The 22,458-nt window shown below is 41.0% G+C and overlaps 3 protein-coding genes across 3 annotated transcripts; 2 read left to right on the top strand and 1 right to left on the bottom strand.

Annotated features, from left to right (window-relative positions):
* The first annotated feature begins 1,080 nt into the window (after positions 1 to 1,080).
* Positions 1,081 to 7,801, top strand: LOC112259849 (TATA box binding protein). The gene is made up of 8 exons (XM_024434515.2): positions 1,081 to 1,186; positions 1,668 to 1,875; positions 1,994 to 2,319; positions 2,505 to 2,592; positions 5,911 to 6,002; positions 6,090 to 6,257; positions 6,433 to 6,527; positions 6,767 to 7,801. Exons 2-8 carry the CDS (start codon positions 1,825 to 1,827, stop codon positions 6,844 to 6,846), a joined length of 900 nt encoding a protein of 299 aa, XP_024290283.1. The 5' UTR covers positions 1,081 to 1,186; positions 1,668 to 1,824; the 3' UTR covers positions 6,847 to 7,801.
* A 154-nt stretch (positions 7,802 to 7,955) lies between these two features.
* On the bottom strand, positions 7,956 to 12,043 carry pdcd2 (programmed cell death 2). Its single transcript, XM_024434424.2, has 6 exons — positions 11,629 to 12,043; positions 9,774 to 10,013; positions 9,529 to 9,669; positions 9,265 to 9,365; positions 8,714 to 8,827; positions 7,956 to 8,446 (listed from the first exon to the last, which is right to left on the bottom strand). Exons 1-6 carry the CDS (start codon positions 11,915 to 11,917, stop codon positions 8,288 to 8,290), a joined length of 1,044 nt encoding a protein of 347 aa, XP_024290192.1. The 5' UTR covers positions 11,918 to 12,043; the 3' UTR covers positions 7,956 to 8,287.
* A 102-nt stretch (positions 12,044 to 12,145) lies between these two features.
* On the top strand, positions 12,146 to 20,003 carry LOC112259866 (rho-related GTP-binding protein RhoU). The gene is made up of 3 exons (XM_024434540.2): positions 12,146 to 13,731; positions 14,110 to 14,168; positions 17,933 to 20,003. Exons 1-3 carry the CDS (start codon positions 13,482 to 13,484, stop codon positions 18,383 to 18,385), a joined length of 762 nt encoding a protein of 253 aa, XP_024290308.1. The 5' UTR covers positions 12,146 to 13,481; the 3' UTR covers positions 18,386 to 20,003.
* The last annotated feature ends 2,455 nt before the right edge of the window (positions 20,004 to 22,458 follow it).

Consider the following 22,458-nt stretch of genomic DNA (forward strand, 5'->3'; position numbering starts at 1 on the left):
TCTGCAAGTGCCGCGGCTTTTGTGGAGCGATGGCTAACGACGGGAACAGAGGCTAATAAACCACATGATGCTATGTTCAGTGAATATCTTGTGTAGAAAGTTACACGGGAGGGCGAAAAAATAATCGACCGATGCGTTTAGCTGTTCTACGAGTGGTCTGAGGCAAGCGTTAGATTACGAGCGTTTTCACGTGCAACGTTTATAATGATGGTTTTGGGATACAGCTAGGAGATTTAACGATGGTCCTACGAAAGAATGTATTATTTAGTGTTGTGTAGTGGCTTTGCTGGCATGCGTCCCACTTATATATTTTGCTCCACCAAGATGTACATGCCAAATTCGGTACTGCCCCTATGCAACCTGGGGTAACGCTTCTGACAAAGGCCAGAAACCAGGGATTATCTTTCTGCTGCCACATATGTAAGGGTTGAGGGGTACTGCTGAAACAGGGATTGAATCAAAGAAAATCACGAAAGAAAATGCATAATGCCAACCTTTTTTTCTTGAACAGCAATTTCTGTTTTGAATTTTGGATAAAATTTGCCTTTGAAATTGGAAACACTTATCTCCCTCACTAGCTTTAAGCACCAACTGTCAGAGCAGCTCACAGATTACTGCACCTGTACATAGCCCACCTATAATTTAGCCCAAACAACTACCTCTTTCCCAACTGTATTTAATTTATTTATTTATTTCGCTCCTTTGCACCCCATTATTTTTATTTCTACTTTGCACATTCTTCCATTGCAAAACTACCATTCCAGTGTTTTACTTGCTATATCGTATTTACTTTGCCACCATGGCCTTTTTTGCCTTTACCTCCCTTCTCACCTCATTTGCTCACATTGTATATAGACTTGTTTATACTGTATTATTGACTGTATGTTTGTTTTACTCCATGTGTAACTCTGTGTCGTTGTATCTGTCGAACTGCTTTGCTTTATCTTGGCCAGGTCGCAATTGTAAATGAGAACATGTTCTCAACTTGCCTACCTGGTTAAATAAAGGTAAAATAAATAAAATTGCTCCTGCCAGATAAAATAACCCAAAATGTTATGTGAACTTTGACACCGGAAGTGTTTAAGTACCATACCGGATATAACTTTTGAGCGAGTGAGCGCATGAACCAGTGAAAGCAGCGGCTAGATTTTTAATGTGGCATTTTAAGTGCCGTTTTAGGGACGTGGTGAGTATTTGAAAATGTTGTCCCATCTCAACTTCACCATTTAGTGTGCAAAACACTTATGACCACATGAGTGTTGTCATGGAAGTAGCTAGCTAGCGTAAATACTACGCTAACGTTAGACTGGCCAGCTCTGCCAATCATCAATTCAGTTGCGATTTTTGCGCCAAACAATTTGTACGCGTTCTGTGAACATTGGATTTAATTATTCCAATGTGTAATGTTAGTGCTAGCTATATAAAGAGGGATTTCGTGCGCCACTATTGCTGTCTGTAGTTAGCTGAAGGTTTGCAAAGGCTAAGTTTGTTAACTAGCTTGCTAACGTTAGCGGTCGATAGTTTTTCGCTAGCTACTGCTGCATAATGTGGTCTAGTTGAGTCATGATCAAGTTTCTTGACAGCAGGGTTACTTGGTAGCAATTTCACCGGGGTCGATGCTTAGCTAACTTTATGTATGTTTTTTTTTCCTTCTAATATCCTTTCAGGTCAAAATTATCTAGCTAAGGGGTTCCCTGCTACGCTCTGTTCCAACACATGACTTTTGTCGGCATTTTCAAATACAGAATTGATCCTAGTCCTAGGTCTCTGAATTTATTTCCTTTGAGACGGTCAACAAACTGTCCACCTTCATAATTTGAGGACATGGAGCAGAACAACAGTTTGCCTCCTTTCCAGGGTCTTGCCTCCCCTCAGGTAACTAAATTGACTAATAATACATGTCAGTGAGATGTTTTTGTTGACAACACAGCTTTGCTCACATGTTCTAGATTCAACTAGCCTAATGGAGGGCTTGTTCTCACGTCTTTTACAGGGGGCAATGACACCTGGAATACCCATCTTCAGCCCCATGATGCCCTATGGCAGTGGTCTGACTCCCCAACCTGTGACGAACACCAACAGCCTGTCTCTCCTGGAGGAGCAGCATCGGCAACAACAGCAACAGCAGGCTTCGACTCAGCAGGGTGGGGTGTCAGGGGGCTCGGGACAGACGCCACAGCTTTATCACTCCCAAACGGTCACCACCACCACACTGCCAGGAAACACCCCTCTCTACACCACTACACCGCTAACCCCCATGACACCCATCACACCTGCCACACCTGCCTCTGAGAGCTCTGGGATTGTCCCACAACTACAGTAAGTGTTCTTGAATAATGTGTTAGTCTCAACCACTATGTAGGTACTGCTATAAACCTGAAACACAAGAAGCTAAAAGATTAAGGTGAATAGTGATGGTTTGAATATGATTTTTATAGTGATGTGACCATATCAACAAGGAGAATCTCCCATCCTGATTGCATGGTTTATTTCCTTCTCTCTAGGAATATCGTATCCACTGTGAACTTGGGCTGTAAACTTGACTTAAAAACAATAGCACTCCGAGCTAGAAATGCTGAGTACAATCCAAAGGTAAGCATATTGTTATTATTCATTTGTTGCATACACAGATTAGCAGATGCTAACCATTTACCGTCGTGTGAATTGACCATGGTAGCAATGGAAAGGGCACAGTTTAAAGGTTATTGGAATTTTGGCAACAGTTCATCTGACTCATGACTGAATCTAAACATTACACTGTTGATTTGATGTCTATTTTACATTTGCTGTACTATAACTAAATCTGAAAATACTCTGAATACATTCAGTAACATAAAAAATGACAAGTGTTTTTTTGAGAGGACTAACTGGTGTCTCCAAGTGGCCACACACCTCTCCAATGTGCACAATTCCTAAGTAATTTCAATGCACTTTTATGACTCAAAGAGAGTCTTCAACTATAAGGTGCTTTTTAAAAATGTTTTTTTTTAGCTCCTGGCTGTGCCATTGAGGAACTAGAGCAGCACACTTGTGGTTGTTTTGTTTGGAACACATTCCCGCCATCACACAATTACTGTTTATGCAATCCAAAAGTGGTCCATTATAAATTGCAATCTGGGTCAGATGGGCATCATTTGAAAACCTGTTCTCTTGTCAATATGACTACCTACGTTATAATATAGGACACAACAGTGTTAGGCTTTCACAATGCAATTCAGGGAAACAAATCATTTTGGTGCGCATAGGGATCATGAGTGCATTCAGGTGTGTGTGCCGCGGTGAATTTTCTTCAACAGACTAACATTCTGTTCAGAACAACCCAGGGTATGTCGCCATGTAATCCTGTACATCAAACATGGTGATCATAAACCTTGACACTGTTTTTTTATCTGGAAATATGAAGTGCACATTTGGACTCACAGGTGTTTGGCTTGCTTGTTTCAAATGATATTGGTCACAATACACATGGTTAGCAGATGTTATTGCAAGTGTAGCGAAATGCTTGTGCTTCTAGTTTCAACAGTGCAGTAATATCTAACAATTCCACAACAAAAATCTAATACACACATGTCTAAGTGAAAGGAATAACAATGTATAAATATATGGGGGAGCAATGTGAGAGCGGCATAAGCTAAGATGCAATAGATAGCATAGAATACAGTATATACATATGAGATGAGTAATGCAAGATATGTAAATATTGATGTATGACAGGGCATTTATTATAGTTCTCAACATCTCACATTTGAAAATACATTGAGTCCTCTTAATTTACAGCATTTACCACAGACAATTATTATTTTTTGTGCAAAAGTTGCGGGAGGGATGGAGGCAACGTCTTGTCGTGCGAAGTGCTCAAGCTCTGAACCCATACAGTGCTGTGAAGCGCAAAGCCAGAGCTCTGATGGATGTCATGTATGGCATTTTACCCTACAGCCACTGCATTCCAATTTAGCTGTTTATCAGTGCGCAAATCTCCTGTTTTCAACCCGCATATGGGTACGAGTGTAAAGTTAAAGCAGGTGCAGCGAAATGCTTGATTCTAGCTCCAGCAGGGTGTGTCCAAAAGTACAATGCTAATACACAAATAATCTCCCCCGGCCTTGACAAAAAAGAATCAAGAAATATCTGATGAAGCAATGTCAGTCCGTAATATAAATATGCAGTGTGTGTATGGACAATATATAAGTAATGGGTATGCACATCAGTAGTCAGGTAGCCTAGTGGTTAAGAGTGTTGGGCCAGTAACCGAAAGGTTGCTGGTTCAAATCCCAGAGCTGACTAGATGAAAAATCTCTGTGCCCTTCAGCAAGGCACTTAACCCTAATTGCTCCTGTAAGTCACTCAGGATAAGTTTGTCTGCTAAATTATTAAAATGTAGTTAGTTAATTCAAAGTATTCAGACCCCTCCACTTTATACACATTTTGTTACAGCCTTATTCTAAAATGGGTTATATTGGATTTTTTTCCTCATCTACACAATCTTTTATCAAGTTTTATTTCAAGCAAATGTATTACAAATGTTAAAAAATACCTTATTTACACAAGTATTTATGAGACTCAAACTTGAGCTTAGGTGCATCCTGTTATTATTGATCATCCTTGATGTCTCTAATGCAGCATTGAAGGTCCCCAAGAATGCAGTGTCCTCCATTCTTAAATTGAAGAAGTTTGGAACCACCAAGACTCTTCCTGGGGCTGGCTGCCTGGCCAAACTGAGCAATCGGGGGAGAAGGACCTTGGTCAGGGAGGTGACAAAGAACTCAATGGTCACTATGACAATTCCAGAGTTCCTCTGTGGAGATGGGGAAAACCTTCCAGAATGACAACCATATCTGCAGCACTCCACCAAGCAGGCCTTTATGGTAGTGACCAGATGAAGAGAAGCTACTCCTCAGTAAAAGGCACATGATAGCCCACTTGGAGTTTGTCAAAAGGCACCTAAAGGACTCTGACAAGATTCTCTGGTCTGATGAAACCATGATTAAACTTTGGCCTGAATGCCAAGTGTCAAGTCTGGAGGAAACCAGACACCTCTCATCACCTGGCCAATAGCATCTCTACGGTAAAGCATGGTGGTTGCAGCATCATGCTGTGGAGATAATTTTCAGGGACTGGGAGACTCATCAGGATCAAAGGAAAGATGAACGGAGCAAAGTACAGAGGTCCTTGATGAAGACCTCAGACTGGATTGAAGGTTCACCTTCCAGCAGGACAATGACCCTAAGCACGCAGCCAAGACAATATAGGAGTGGCTTCGGGACAAGTCCTTGAGTGGCCCAGCCAGAGCCCGGACCTGAACCCGATCAAATATCTCTGGAAAGGCCTGAAAATAGCTGTGCAGCGACGCTCCCCTTCCAACCTGACAGAGCTTGAGAAGATCTACAGAGAAGAATGGGAGAAACTCTCCAAATACAGGTGCCCCAAGCTTGTAGCGTCATACCCTAGAAGACTCGAGGCTGTAAATGCTGCCAAAAGTGCTTCAACAAAATACTGAGAAAAGGGTCTGAATACTTATGTAAATGTGATATTTCAGTTTTAAATATTTGCAAACATTTCTAGAAAGCCATTTTTTTTTTGTCAATATGGGGTATTGTGTGTAGATTGAAGAGACAATTTAATCAATTTTACGTTACAGCCTTATGTTACATTATAGCCTTATTCTAAACATGTGGAAAAGGGAATTCGGAAAGTATTCAGACCCCATGTCGAATACACAGCTCATCATATATAATAACTAGTGCTGTACATACCTTTTCCAAATCATTGTCAGGGCCCAGGGAAAGGTGAAATGGGACCAAGCTAAAATGCCAACTAGAATGGGCCTGAAAGGCATGTTGCTTCTGGTCCGAGAATGTCCCACCAAGACACTGTTGTTCTATTGAACAAATTCGCAACTTTGTTTTACAGCGATTTGCTGCTGTTATCATGAGAATACGAGAGCCAAGAACAACTGCACTTATCTTCAGCTCTGGGAAAATGGTGTGCACAGGAGCCAAAAGGTTAGTATCTTCTTTCAACAAAGAAAAAACACAAAACATATGAGAACATCTATTTAAAGGCCTCATGCTCCCTCTTCCCCCTCCCAGTGAAGAGCAGTCCCGCCTGGCGGCCAGGAAATATGCCAGAGTCGTGCAGAAGTTGGGCTTCCCAGCCAAATTCCTTGATTTCAAGATACAGAACATGGTGGGCAGCTGTGATGTCAAATTCCCCATTCGGTTAGAGGGACTTGTACTAACTCACCAGCAGTTCAGCAGGTTTGTAAAATTCACGACTGCAATATTAAAGTCTAATAGCTGAGGAGATGCATTGTCATACTTGGAATTCTGTCATTTTGTTCATTATTTATAATATTGCGATTGGTATTCCTAAAGTGATTTAGTACTGAGAGCAAAGATCATAAGTAGGCCTAATCGTTTTCTTGTTTTTCAGTTATGAACCGGAGCTGTTCCCTGGGCTAATCTATAGAATGATCAAACCCAGAATTGTCCTGTTGATATTCGTTTCAGGCAAAGTTGTATTAACAGGTGAGTTTTTCTCATTTTCCTAATGACATACAGTGCCTTGCAAAATTATTCATCCCCCCTTGGTGTTTTTCTTTATTTTGTTGCATTACAACCTGTAATTTAAATAGATTTGGATTTCATGTAATGGACAAACACAAAGTCAATTGGTGAAGTGAAATTAAGAAACTAACTTGTTTAAAAAAAGTTATAGTTGTCAAATGTAACTTGCGTATTTTACTATTGTTGCTGCTTATTTCAAGGTGCGAAGGTGAGAGGAGAAATTTATGAAGCATTTGAAAACATCTACCCGATCTTGAAAGGATTCAGGAAGACAACGTAAATATTTGTCTGACATTATTTTTTAAATTTGTTTTAATAGTCACGGGGACACTTGTCCTTTGTTGTGACCTGTTCCTTTGGGACTCTGATTGGACCTGCACAGTTTAATCAACAAAGCAGGGACCACTCCTATTCACCTTAAAGGGATAATTCTGAGATTTTGGCAATGAGGCCTTTTATCTACTTAGTCAGATGACCTCATGGATACCATTTTTATGTCTGTTTCCAGTATGAAGTTAAATGTAGTTTCTTGAGTTAATGCTAACTAGCTTTAGCATGCTAGCAGATACCTGTAGATTTCCAGTCACTGCACTAATGCTAGTTAGCATTGGCTCGTGAAAATACCTTTTAACTTCCTTCATACTGGACATGCATGGTATTTATGAGTAGATAAAGGTGATACTTGGAGAAATGCTGTATTTTAGCAGTTTTTTATTTTTAAGTGACTCTTGCTTATTAAATAAGGCAGTCTTGGCTGGCTCTTTTAATTTTTCTAAAGTAGGTTTTATTGTTAACCTACAGTTTCTCAGTGCATCTTTGTCCACACATTCCCTACAGACATTTTAAGATTCATAATTTAAATGGTTTAGTCTTTTTCATTGTTGTATGAAGAATCTCACTTGGGATTGTATCACAGCAAGGCTTAACTACCCAATTTGTCATTATTTTAACATTGTTTGGACGACTGGTACTGAAGGCAAGAAAATGGAACATTAATAATGCAGCCTTAGTCTGCATCTTAGGAATGTTATTAGTCATATCTGTATGTACCTCATGTCTTATTTCTCGTTCAGTTTTTGGTCATGATTGAAGAACCCTCATGTTTTAATGCTATAATGGACTAACTAGCCTAATTCACCATGGATTTTGTTTCATTTTACACACTGTATTTTTGGTCTACCATGAAAGCCCTGTCAGTAATTTGTTCATTTTAAATGTTATTTTGCTACCTTGTGCACAGTTAAATGTTTCCTTACTAATTCTGATCTCTCTCCTTTAGTTTAAAAAGCTTTGTCTTCAGGGTATGGCAAGATTTACAACAATCTAGGGAATGACTGTACATGGATTTGAGATAGCATGACCAGTAATGAATGGACTCACAATGTCACATGACATTAACATGTGTTTTAATTTGAGCTTTAATGCTCAAAAAATGACATTGCATTACAGAAATGTTTTTCAACCAGTTGAAGCTATGCAAACTATTAGTCCTATGGCAAAACAAATGACATGTTTTTTGCTTATGGTGATAAAGTAAGAATGTAACAACCTGAAGTAAGATTCCTCAAAACAAAATGTATGAGCGATTTGGAACAGATTGTGGCTGTTTATGCGTAGTTTCTCTAGGAAAGGAAATAGCCACTGAGACAAAGGTACAGTATAACTATGCAAAAACCCCACTAAATATTTTCTTAACTAGGTACATTTGGATTTTAATACAATTATTTCTGTTCTGTGAAATCTTGTTTCCAGATGAATTCAGAAGAGTACTTGTTGCCTTGGTCACAGCTGTCAGCACATGTGTAGACAGCCAAGGTTCCCCAGTCTATACTGGCATCAGTGCTGTCCACTTTCAGATCATTCAGTAGCTGGGGCATGACCTGTTGCGATGCAAAACACTATCAGCACATTGTCATTTAAACAGCGAGCCTTACGTTGAAACATTAAGGTCTGGTTTTCCGGACCCAGATTAAGTTCTGTCCTGGATCAAAGATCTCCACTGAAAGTGTGGTTTAGTCCAAGATTAGGCTTAAGGGGTGTATTCATTAGTCGCAGACCACTGCAAAACATTTACTCTAGGATCTAAACAAAGAAATTGAGGGACCTACCTGAATTTGTTTAATAGAAACTGTTTCTGTTGCAAATACCTGAAATTCAAAGATACGCCTGGAACCACATGAGCAATGCGGGATGCCCTTCTCCACAGGAACATGTTCAGACGAAACCCAAAGAGGAGAGCCATCTCTGAAATATCGCAAAACCTACAGTAACACAATATTATGGTCTTCAGTAATTTAGGTAACCCAGAACTAAAATAATTTAATCAGATACTCGATTAAGTTCTGAGGGAGATGTATGAAAATATACTAATAAGTCTCCACCCGGCAAAATGGAAACTCAGCCAGAGCATTCGCCGAATGTCACCTCCCCTTATGAAATTCGAAAGCTGTGAATACCTGCAATATTGTGATTTGTCCAAATGATCAGTAACAGAAAAAAATAGGAGTCTTTGCATCTGTCTTGACAGAAGCTACGATACCATCCTAAATTATGTGCGTCTGTTGTCCACAAGCGATTTGTTTCAAGTGAAACATTTAAAAATATTAATTTCAGAGTTATCTACATGATGGCCAAATATATATTTGAGTAATTCTGATGCTCTTCATGTCTGAGGATTCTGCTTGAAGAGTTATGTTACCTGATGTGGCTCTGATGCAATCCTCCGTTTAAACTTCTGGAACACTTTGCCATCTTCGGTTTCATGCATGGCCATGTTTTCAAGTTCTGTCTCAGCCAAATCTGTGGAATAGAAAGTATGCTTTTATACAACAGAAATTGTAATCATGTATAGACTCCTATTTAGGTTGGGTCCAACATCAACATTTTCTCTCATCCTCCTTTTGGTGTCTTAATGGATCTGAAAAGTCTAGGCATGTAAATGCAATGCAGTCTAACTTCTTACCATCAACTAAGGAGGAGCATTCCACATTATTCTGTGCATCCCCCACCGTTTGACTAGACTCTTCTTTCTGATGTTCCTCAGGCTCTGTGACCAGTTCCAACTCGGGGAACAGAAATGGGGAAGGCACTGCACTTGACGGCACTAAACATGTATTGAAAGTTGAATTTTTATCTTCAGGCGGGCAGAAAACAAAATTTCATAATTATTACAAATAGTGTGACAGTTTATGGTAGCAGTATAATTACCTTGTTTGCAACACTCTTTCTTGTGACAGTGTTTCCAGTCTATGGTCTGGTGTTCTTTGCTGCAGTAGGACACTGCATGGCATTTAGAGCAAACTTTTTGACCAGGACAGCCACAGAGCTTGCATAGTTTAACCCCTGAACTGTGGACGCCCGGGTCACGCTCAGTCCAATTGGGGTCTTCATCAGATGGAGGATTGTAGGGATAAAAGTCATTTCTCCTTGGCAACTGGCTACGAAATACTGGAAAAGAGTAATCTCAATGTCAGCTTGAGCAGAATAAAAGCAGAGGAACATCATTAGTTTCAAGTTTTATTAGTCTTATGTACAAGATAAACATGGTATACGCCATCTAACGAAACGCTTACTTGCAGGTTCCTTCTGGACAATGCAACAAGAAATAAAATAACATGAACATAAATGTCTCAATAGAATAAACATTTTAGCATAAGTATAATACAGGAAGGGACAATTTTATAGTCCAATATGTATGTATATTGGGGGATAAGTGTTTAAATTGTGCAGTATTAGCAATAGTAAATAAGTGTTTGCTAGCAGCCATTGTGGTGTGTGTGCAGAGTCAGAGCAGGTGGTCAGTCCAGTTCAAGTGTTCAGCAGACTCTGCTCTCATGGCTTGTAGATATAAACCGTCGCTGAGCCTGTTAGTATCAGACCTCATGCTCCAATACTGTATGCCCAATGGTAAGGGAATGAACAGCTCGTGGCTGAGGTGTGTGGGGTCCTTGATGATGCTGTGGGACTTTCTCTGGCACTGTTTCAAGTAGATGTCCTTGATGGGTGGGAACACGGCCCCAGTGATGTACTGGGCTGTCTTCACCACCTGCTGGAAGGTCGTGGACAGAGCAATTCCCTGTCCCAGGCTGTGATGTAACCGGTCAGGACACTCGATGTTGCAGCAGTATTTGGAGAGGACCCGGGGTGGCATGCCAAATTTCATCAGCCGCCTTTGGAAATATTGACACGAGTGGTGGTGTTGGTCCATGTCAAGTCCTTGGTGATGTGGACGCCAAGGAACTTAAAATGGCTGACTACTGCAGTCCTGTTGATGTGGATCGGGCATATTCCTGCCTCTGATTAATATAATCACTAATGTTGCACATCATAACTACACTCAGCTGTATAAGGAGAGCTCACTATGGATCCCAGCAGCTTTTTGCAACTACCAAACAGCTTCCTCTTGCCAAGGAATGGATCTGGACCTTTGGTAGTGTCAAAGATTTGTTTAAGTCGCCTGGAATTTTAAAAGGGAGCAAATGAGTCAGAGGGGGCAGAGCCAAGCAGGAGCTAGCGAGATCCTATTGGTGCGTTGTAGCATGTATTTGCATTTTTCTGTTAGGGAACGCCTACTCTGAAGTGCACGTGTAAAATAACTCAACTTGCACTACTTCTAAACCACTTTTACTTTGGAAAAAGGTCAAATCTACTAAACTTAGTCCACTGTTTGATTATAGTTTTGAGAACAGAAAACTATTGACGTCAAACGTTTCATCGTTGAGTAAATTGGCATTATGTCGGCCAAAATCCACCTGGCTCCATCTTCCACTGCCGACCACTGGGCTTCCTCTCACCATATTTGGTAGTGAGTGGAAACGCCAACCGGATGCTTCACACTTATCCAATCGGTGAAATATCTGGCTAATTGCTCCATCTGTGGTAATGTGCTTGCCCTCTAACAGGTTTGCAAATTCAAACCCCACTCCAGCTGTAGCTAACGTTACACTGGTGGGAGCGGTGGATAATCCCAGCCTTTTAGTGTGCCCCTCTCCTTCCCTGACCATGTGACTATGGGTGTGATGATGATGGAAATGCAATAGCTAGTTTGCTAACGGCCATTTACCTTTCAGACAACGGCTGTCGTTTCGTGAATAGCAGTCTGGTGTCTTGCAGCAGAATACAAAAAGAGTTCGGTGAAAACTTCTATCCTGTCCAGTTATTGGAGCGTAAACTTGCATGAGAAATGCGGTAGGAAGATGGCATTTCCCACATTCTAACTCAGGAAGACCTGGGATGTCCAACTGACTCAACCATGCAGGTTTGCCTCCAACTTTGCTGGGGAACTGATGACTCTGTAGTTGCCAGTTTTCGGCCTCTTCCAAAAAGCCAAGAGCAACCCCTGTTTCTGCCATAGTGTTAATTTGACTAATTTACCAAGTAACGTTCATTTTATCGTACTCTTTCAATCGCTGGTTAGTTGTCTGTCACAACAAATTCCAACGTGCGTCACTGTTGTAGCTTTTAAATATGTCCGGAGGGGAACAGTACTTTTAGGATGCAAACGTTCCGTGGAATTCGCGCTCCTGCCATATCGCCTATTTGCAATTAAAACACTAGAGAGGGAACAGTGTTATGGCCTTATTATAGTTGAAGAGATCAATCGAATAAATGAACACCTTAAAAATCAGTCTCCTGGGACTGATGGTATGTCTGCTGAGTTTTACAAACGTTTTATCAACAGTTAGCCCCATTTCTGTTGGAGGTCTTTTCTAAAAGCATTGCAAATAATGCTCTCCCAGTTTGACTCAAGGTCTGATTACATTAATACCTAAGCCCAAGAAATATTTGCTTCTCGATCATTGGCGTCCAATCTGTCTGCTCAATAACGACTACAAAATGTTAGCCTCTATATTTGCAAAAAGAATGAAGGCAGTGTTGGGCTCAATTATAGAAGATACCCAATCTGGCTTCATGAGGAATAGACATATATCTAATAATATCCGACTGGTGTTAGACCTTATTAACTATTCTGATCTAAACTTCCATGATACCTTCATTGTATTCTTACACTTTTATAAAGCCTTCATACGGTGGAACTTGAGTTTCTATTTCTCTCCCTTGAGAAATTTCGTTTTGGGGAATTATTTTGTAGCACTATTAAAATTATTTATATGAATGGGACCAGTTATATTGAATTAAAGCATGGCACTTCTCCTAGATTTGATTTGAAAAGTCATTGTAAATACGAATTTGATCTTAGAGATTTTCAATATAGCATCTTTCATGTCACAGTCCACAAGATGGCAGACTTGAGCTACTGTACCATCCGCTCAGCCATTTCATCCGAGAGAAGTTTTGTTGGTGAGATCAAACAGGCTGAGGAATACAATTGTAAGAATTGTGTCCAATTTATGTAACAATTTAACCATCAATAGTAGAGCATTGGAAAGCATTGAACAGACGAAGCCTTACAAATTAGTTCATTAAAAAAAAAACATTTTTGCACACTAATAATCAAATTCTACCCCCAGAGTAGGATATTTTTGCAATCTACGGGGGGCTTGCTTGTTGCTATTGGTCAATGGTGCAATGTTTTTTCTGACTCAGTGGTGTTTGATGATGTCATGTTGCTCACGAATAGAAGGCTGGTTTTTTTTTAGAGTCATAGGGCTGAGTAGGTGAGTGGAGTGCAAACTACAACTTTCGAAAATATTCAGGAAATACATTTCTAATCATACGGTGTGGAAACATTTTCCCCTATTGGATTTATTGCTTGAGGAATTTATTTCTGTACAATGGGGGATTGACATCAAGACCTCTACATCGTCTTTGTAGAAAGGCAACACTTTTTCCAGCCATGGAACACTACAGAAAATAAGGGACAGTTCTTGTGAAAGTCCCGTTGATGTCAAATCTAGGAAACGAATGGTTTGGCATAACTAGGATTAACTGGTTGCTGGACAGTTCCACAAGGCGATGCCACCCCAGGGCGATGGAGATTATAAACCTGTAGCGGTGTCGGCGGCGGTCCCACCGGTTCCTCCTCGGAGGGTTCGGAGCAGAGTGTCGTTTTCGGGCTCCAAGTGTCGGCCCGGTGGCGGAGAGCGCAAAGTGAAGTGTGTGCTTGTCGGTGACGGCGCAGTTGGGAAGACGAGCTTGATTGTCAGCTACACCACAAATGGATATCCAACTAAATATGTCCCAACTGCCTTTGATCATTTTTCAGGTAACTTCACAAATATGTGCCTTTTTAAATCGGGTAGACTATTAGGACCTGTTGTCGTCCTATTGGGCTATGCAATTAATTGTTTTTATCTGGCACTTTTAACAGCATAGGTGTTACCTGAAAAACAGGTATTGTTTTCTATGAATTCTATATTTGAACTCAGCCTGATTTACAACAATCTAAGTTTTTTTTCTTCTGTCAACTGTCTGCTGCCGTAAATTGGCAACAGGAACACTATGGTAATTGTTATACTCAATAGTTTGTCCATAACAACACTATTCTGGCCTTAACAGTATTTAATTGCGTTGTGGTTACCAATTTATTCTTTGTTTAATTGGCTGATTTAAATGTATAATTTGTTGTATTTTTTTCTTTCAGCGGTGGTGGCAGTTGATGGCAAGCCAGTGAAACTGCAGCTTTGTGACACAGCTGGGCAGGTTTGTAATTCAAATACACCTATAGGACAGTTTCATGTGATCGCTACAATCCTGGAAGTGTAAAGGATTCATTAAAAATAAACAAGTTGACCTTTTTGCTGTTCCTAAATGTCTCAAATGTCTTCTAACCCCCTAGGCAACTACATGTACGGAATGGGTTCAAATGGTCTACTAGTGTAGGGAAGATAAGGGATCTGTCTGTCTAAATTGATGCTCTACAGTAGTGTTTTTGTCCAGTCATGAATCTGCACCAGAAATGAGCTTACTCAGATAAATACTGTCTTCCCCACATGTGAGGGGGTAACAGGCTTGGGGGGATTACAGAGAGGAAACTTATAAGTGTAATGAATTGAATCTGAGCCTGGAAAGGAAACGTGAGATGGGTCTGTTTCTGAGGAGCAGAGCAGGCTGGAGAGAGTCCGCAGTGGAAAACAGCCCAGGAACGCAGGCAAAGAGAGATCCAGAGCGGTTCTGTCTAGACACAGAGAGAGTCCCTGGCTGGAGGCTGAGCTCTGTGGGTTCATAGGGTTCTGCTTTGTCTCTTTGCAGAAAGAGCAGCGAGGCTCTGAGGCGATGGGCTTTTCAGTAGACACCAATGATCTTTTCAATTGTTTTGAAATAATGTTTTACAAGACAATGCAAGCAATATCATAGTTATAACTTTGTTATAACATAGTTAAACCTTGGTTTAATTGAAATATAATCAAGATGACATTTCCGTTTGCATTAATATTTTGCTTTCATGAAACAGCCCAAAATAATTGTGAAAGCACATGCACCACCTGCCCGCCCAACCCCATGATGTGCTACAAATATGAGATAATGGCTGAGCCAATTCAACAAAATAATAGTTATTACCTTTTCAATGCTCAATGTCACCCTGCTCCTCTGGGCATAACTGAGTCCATGTATTTAGCATACTAAGCATGCAGACTGTCTGAATACCAAATACAGGATCCCTCACTGTCAATGTTTTAGTATTTTATTGGGATCCCCATTAGCTGTTGCTGAAGCAGCAGCTACTCTTCCTGGGGATGTTGTTGACCTCATTGGGTTCCTGATACCGCTAATTAACTCCCAGCCAATCAGAAATGATCTGGAGACCCTTTGCTGCTACCACCTGAGGAGGGAAATGCACTATTAACATCTCAGGAAGCAATGGGTACACACAAGCTGGGTGTATCAGAGAAACAGATGAGAGAGAGAGTGATAGAATGCACTTTTGTCAATTAACAACAAAATATAATCTCAGTGGAATGCCACCGTTATCTTGCCTCCTATAGAACTATATGTATTGGAGATATGCTCCATTCAGGGGCTATTTAGCTGGTGATATAAATTATGTCACTGCTCCATTCAGGGGCTCTTTAGCTGGTGATATAAATTATGTCACTGCTCCATTCAGGGGCTCTTTAGCTGGTAATGTAAATTATGTCACTGTTCCATTCAGGGGCTCTTTAGCTGGTGATATAAATTATGTCACTGCTCCATTCAGGGGCTCTTTAGCTGGTGATATAAATTATGTCACTGCTCCATTCAGGGGCTCTTTAGCTGGTGATATAAATTATGTCACTGCTCCATTCAGGTGCTCTTTAGCTGGTGATATAAATTATGTCACTGCTCCATTCAGGTGCTCTTTAGCTGGTGATATAAATTATGTCACTGCTCCATTCAGGTGCTCTTTAGCTGGTGATATAAATTATGTCACTGCTCCATTCAGGTGCTCTTTAGCTGGTGATATAAATTATGTCACTGCTCCATTCAGGTGCTCTTTAGCTGGTGATATAAATTATGTCACTGCTCCATTCAGGCGCTCTTTAGCTGGTGATGTAAATTATGTCACCACTCCACTCAGGGGCTCTTTAACTGGTGATGTAAATGATGTCACCACTCCACTCAGGGACTCTTGCTGGTGATATAAATTATGTCACCACTCCACTCAGGGGCTCTTTAACTGGTGATATAAATGATGTCACCACTCTACTCAGGGACTCTTGCTGGTGATATAAATGATGTCACCACTCCACTCAGGGACTCTTGCTGGTGATATAAATGATGTCACCACTCCACTCAGGGGCTCTTTAGCTGGTGATGTAAATGATGTCACCACTCCACTCAGGGGCTCTTTAACTGGTGATGTAAATGATGTCACCACTCCACTCAGGGGCTCTTGCTGGTGATATAAATGATGTCACCACTCTACTCAGGGACTCTTGCTGGTGATATAAATGATGTCACCACTCCAGGGGCAGACAAAGTGTGGACTATGGTTCATGGTCTTATGTATACTAAACAAAAATAGAAAGTGTTGTTTTCATGTGCTGAAATAAAAAATCCCAGATATTTCCCATGTGCACAAAAAGTTTGTTTCTGTCTAATTTTGTGCACTAATTTGTTTGCATCCCTGTTAGTGACCATTTCTCCTTTGCCAAGATAACCCACCCACCTGACAGGTGTTGCATATCATGACGCTGATTAAACAGCATGATCATTACACAGGTACACCTTGTGCAAAGGACAATAAAAGGCCATATGCAGTTTTGTTACACAACACAATGCCACAGATGTCTCATGTTTTGAGGGAGTGTGCAATTGGCATGATGACTGCAGGAATTTCTACCAGAGCTGTTGCCAGATATTTGAATGTTAATTTCTCTACCATAAGCTGCCTCCATCATTTTAGAGAATTTGGCAGTCCGGCCTCACAACCACAGACCACGTGTAACCACACCAGCCCAGTACCTCCATATCCAGCTTCTTCGCCTGCAGGATCATTTGGGGGGGGGTTGCTCAGGAGTATTTCTGTCTTTATTAAAGCCCTTTTGTGGGAAAAAAACGTATTCTGATTGGCTGGACCTGGCTTTCTAGTTGGTTGGCCTATGGCCTCCAAGGCCCACCCATGGCTGCACCCCTTTCCAGTCATGTCAAATCCATAGATTAGGGCCTAATTTCTTCATATGAACTGTAACTCAGTCAAATCTTTGAAATTGTTGCATGTTGCGTTTATATTTTATGTTCAGAGTAATTATTTAAATCTATAATATAGTCATGTTCTAGAAATTTAACAATGCTCTTTCTCTACAATTTAGCTATCATACTAGTGTATTATATGCTGGTCGGCATGAACAATACCTTCATTACTAAATTGCATGTCAGTCAGAAACATTAGAGGAAATTAAAATCAACTGTAGGCTACGCTGAAAGAGCTGTCCCTAATCAGAACCACTACGGCATGTCACGCTAACTGAAACTGATACAGGTGTCATGAGTTTTCAGGATGTAGACACAGATTGTGTGTTCCTGCTTGCCAGAGACACTTTGTCATGAGGCTGAGGCGCCACTAGTTACAGACATGCACATGGTGACATAGCCAATGAGGGCAGGATTTTCCTTCTCTTGGCTATGATGATGCCCTTGTCAACCCTATACACTCTTGGAAAGAAGGGTTCTTCGGCTGTCCCCATAGGAGAACCCTTTTTGGTTCCAGGTAGAACCCTTTTTGGTGTTAGGTAGAACCCTTTTGGGTTCCATGTTGAACCCTCTGTGGAAAGGGTTCTACCTGGAACCATAAAAGGTTCTTCAAAGGATTCTCCTATGGGGACAGCCAAATAACCCTTTTAGGTTCTAGATGGCACCTTTTTTTCTAAGTGTACTCAAAGACCTTTTCACAAGGAGGGCTATTGAGTTGAGCTTGCCCATTCTCGGTTCTGCTTGTTTTCATGTCGTGTCATGAACCCCCCTCTCCTCTCCATTCCTCCCTGCAGGATGAGTTTGACAAGCTGCGTCCGCTCTGCTACACCAATGCAGATGTCTTCCTGCTGTGCTTCAGTGTCGTCAGCCCCTCCTCCTTCCAGAACGTAACAGAGAAATGGGTGCCGGAGATTCGCCGGCACTGCCCGCAGGCGCCGGTGGTTCTGGTGGGCACCCAGTCAGACCTGCGGGAGGATGTTAATGTTCTGATTGAGCTGGCCAAGTACAAAGAGAGGCCAGTGGAGCCCCAGGAGGCCCAGCAGTGTGCCGAGGACATGAGGGCCTTGTCATACATGGAGTGCTCCTCACTCACCCAGAAGAACCTCAAAGAGGTGTTTGACGCAGCCATCGTGGCCAGCATCCAGCACTCTGATAGTCAGCAGCAGCATCGACTGAAAAAACGGACTCCAGACAAGATGAAGAAGCTTTCTAAATCATGGTGGAAGAAGTACTGTTGCGTGGTTTAGCCTCTATCTGTGTGTGTGACAGGACGGACGCATAGGTTCCGATTTTGCTTCCATGTCAGCACGTTAACAGAGGGCAGTAAGGCAAACAGGGGCAGTAAGGGGCAGTAAGGCAAACAGTGACTGGAATATGGACGCAGGTCTGGTCTGGAGTATCTGAGTTATGTGTATGTTAGGCCTCAATGACCCCATGCTATTTTTGCTTTACCAACGTGAGCTGCACTGGAGACAGAGCTGACTTCCCTCAAAGAATACTCATTGACTTTCCACTGCCTTATATCCATGATCCTAGGGGGTACACAGCTTCTACATGGACGACTGTGGAAGATGAAGCCCTCTTGATAACCAGGAGGGCTTATGTTGTTATATCATTGTTTTATTAACCTGGTTTGCTCTGACCTTTCCCATGGTAAGTGTACAGTATGTAAACTCAGATTCATTTAGCATATGAGATTGAGTCAACTTTCCGATGTGGGATTTACCATCTCTTTGATTTAGCAGTGTCTATGGTAAAAATAAAAACAATCTGTGCAGTAATCAGATAATGCGAGGAGAGTACTGTGTAACGTTCAGTATTTGAATGCTTGTTCTTCCAGCCCATATTGGAGAGCCTCATTTGGCTTGTTGTCTAATGTACAAACCACTCAGAAACAGAATTTTTGTTTTCAAAAATAGTTTTTCAGAATTTCGAACTGTTGTTTACATTAGGACATGGGTTCTGTCTAAGCTCATATGAGGGTCACAGTCTCTAGCTATGTGCTGGAATTCTAACTAGACTTGTTGACCTTTGGTTCACTTCACCATAGCACCACCTGAGGAGTTTTAAACAAACACCTTACTCTGTACAGGGCTGACTGCAGCTGAGTCAACGTTAACTCTTAACTACCTTACTCTGTACAGGGCTGACTGCAGCTGAGTCAACGTTAACTCTTAACTACCTTACTCTGTACAGGGCTGACTGCAGCTGAGTCAACGTTAACTCTTTACAGCTAGCAGAGTAAGGTAGTTATTCATGACTGAGCAAATAATTCAATATGTTTCTGAAACTAATTCACTGGAAGAGTATGTTAATTGTCCCAAGCAAGCTTAACAATACCATAATATTTTATTATGTTGAAAAAAAGTTGTCAATACCTATTTTCCTATCACTGTGGCATGTGATGTCTATCTCTGTCAATACAGTGTTCTGATTTAACCTATAGAGATGAGGTTATTAGAATGTCAAAATGATAACCATAGAATTAGGAATTAGAATACTAAAATGGACATGGACCATCTTAAGGATGTTCAAAGGTCAGCCATTTTGGTCAGGGAGTTGGTCAACTATGGTTTGACAGTGCTGTGATAAGATATGGTGTGAAACAATGAATGTGTAGAATTTATCTGCACTGTGTGTTTGTTAGCTAGCTAGCCAGCCAGTTTTAGAGGAATTTTTCCATTAATTGTTCAAATTAAATGCCAATATGCCAACATTCCATTCAAAGAATGCAGTCAAACCACAGCCGTACACTGGCCGAAATCAATTGATGATAGGATTGAGACAAGTTGTAAATGCAACAACTACTGATACTGTATCATAAAAGCACTCACAACTTTCCAAGAAAATAAAATCTGAGACATTTATAGTCAGTTTACATATATTTTAGAGGCTATTTATACAGACAGTTGGTATAAAACCTGTATAAACTGTATTTATAATTATATGACAATATTTTTAGTTGATTATAATTCTATTTCTGATACATCCATCTCCTATGCCTCTACTGCCATTCATTCTAATTACACTGGTTTTGTCACGACTTCCGTCGAAGTCAGTCTCTCCTTGTTCGGGCGGCGTTCGTGGTCGACGTCACCGACCTTCAAGCCATTGCTGATTTTTCATTTTCCATTGGTTTTGTCTTGTCTTCCTCCACACCTGGTTCCAATCCCATCAATTACATGTTGTGTATTTAACCCTCTGTTTCCCCTCATTGTCCTTGTCGGTGATTGTATGTTATGTGCAAGTTCTGGTGTGCGACGGGTTTTGAACCCACTTTTATTATTTTGTATATGATGGTTTTCGGAGTTTGTGAGCATTTATTAAACGACTCCGTTTATACCAAGTTCGTTCTCCTGCGCCTGACTTCCCTGCCACCAGCACGCACCCCATTACAGGTTTTGTATTTCTCCCTGACCAATATGGCTACCATTTTGACCCCATAACTGTACCTTCGAGGTTTTATGACATAGCCCCTGTAGTAATGTAATAGGATCTCTATGGTGATAACTGTCACCTCTTTCAGAGATTTGTTTTTCAAGCATTGTAACTCAAGCCTTGTAATAGCTCTTCCAGTAGAATGCCAAACTAAGCCTTGGGCTAAACAATACAGTTTCATGTATGATCAGGTTCACCTCCTTAGATGTGTGATGGACCTCTGAAAGGGAATTATAGTGGAGGACAGACAATGGAGAAGTTAATGTTTTACTGGATCACTCTTAGTCGACCATGTTGCCTCAACGGTCAGTTCAATGTTAATCTTAACCATGAATAAATAATATATACAGCTAGTGATTTTATCTCCTCCTTCTGAAATACATGGTATATATTTTCAAACTTCTTCCATGTCCAGTTTCTCAGTATTGCAGGGATTACAGTACCAGTCAAAAGTGTGGACACGCCTACTCATTCAAGGGTTTTTCTTTATTTGGACTATTTTCTACATTGTAGAATAGTAGTGAAGACATCTAAACAATGAAATGACACATATGGAATCATGCAGTAACCAAAAAAGTGTTAAATCAAAATATATTTTATATTTGAGATTCTTCAAAGTAGCCACCCTTTGCCTTGATGACAGCTTTGTACACTTTTGGCATTTTCCCAACCAGCTTTATGAGGTAGTAATCTGGAATGCATTTAAATTACACATTTATTTTTATTTAACTAGGCAAATCAGTTAAGAACAAATTCTTATTTACAATGACGGCCTACCCCGGCCAAACCTGGACGATGCTGGGCCAATTGCGCGCCGACCTATGGGACTCCCAATCACGGCAGGATGTGATACAGGTGTGCCTTGTTAAAAGTTAATTAATGTGTTTAAGCCAATCAGTTGTTGTGACAAGGTAGGGGTGGTATACAGAATATGGCCCTATTTGGTAAAAGACCAAGTCCATATTATGGCAAGAACAGCTCAAATAAGCAAAGATAAACAACAGTCCATCGTTACTTTAAGACATGAAGGTCAGTCAATCTGGAACATTTCAAGAACTTTGAAGGTTTCTTCAAGTGCAGTCGCAAAAACCATCAAGCGCTATGGTGAAACTGGCTCTCACGAGGACCACCACAGGAAAAGAAGAACCAGAGTTACCTCTGCTGCAGAGAATAAGTTCATTAGAGTTACCCGCCTCAGAAATTGCAGCCAAAATAAATGCTTCACAGAAGAGTTCAACAGACACATCTCAACTGTTCAGAGGAGATCGAATTGCTGCAAAGAAACCCCTATTAAAGGACACCAATAATAAGAAGAGGCTTATTTGGGCCAAGAAACACAAGCAATGGACATTAGACAGGTGGAAATCTGTCCTTTGGTCTGATGAGTGCAAATTTTAGGTTTTTGGATCCATCCGTTGTGTCTTTGTGAGATGCAGAGCACGGATGATCTCCGCATGTGTGGTTCCCACCGTGAAGCATGGAGGACGAGGTGTGATGGTGTGGGGGTGCTTTTCTGGTGACACTGTCTGTGATTTATTTAGAATTCAAGGCACACTTAACCAGAATGGCTACCACAGCATTTTGAAGTGATACACCATCCCATCTGTTTTGCGTTTAGTGGGACTATGATTTTTTTTTAACAGGACAATGACCCAACACACCTCCAGGCTGTGTATGGGCTATTTGACCAAGAAGGAGAGTGATGGAGTGCTGTATCAGATGACCTGGCCTCCACAATCACCTGACCTCAACCAAATTGAGATGGTGTGCCATGAGTTGGACTGCAGAGTGAAGGAAAAGCAGCCCACAAGTGCTCAGCATATGTGGGAACTCCTTCAAGACTTTTTGGAAAGCATTCCAGGTGAAGCTGTTTGAGAGAATG

This window comes from Oncorhynchus tshawytscha, linkage group LG01, assembly GCF_018296145.1.
Source record: "Oncorhynchus tshawytscha isolate Ot180627B linkage group LG01, Otsh_v2.0, whole genome shotgun sequence".
Taxonomy (NCBI): Eukaryota; Metazoa; Chordata; class Actinopteri; order Salmoniformes; family Salmonidae; genus Oncorhynchus; species Oncorhynchus tshawytscha.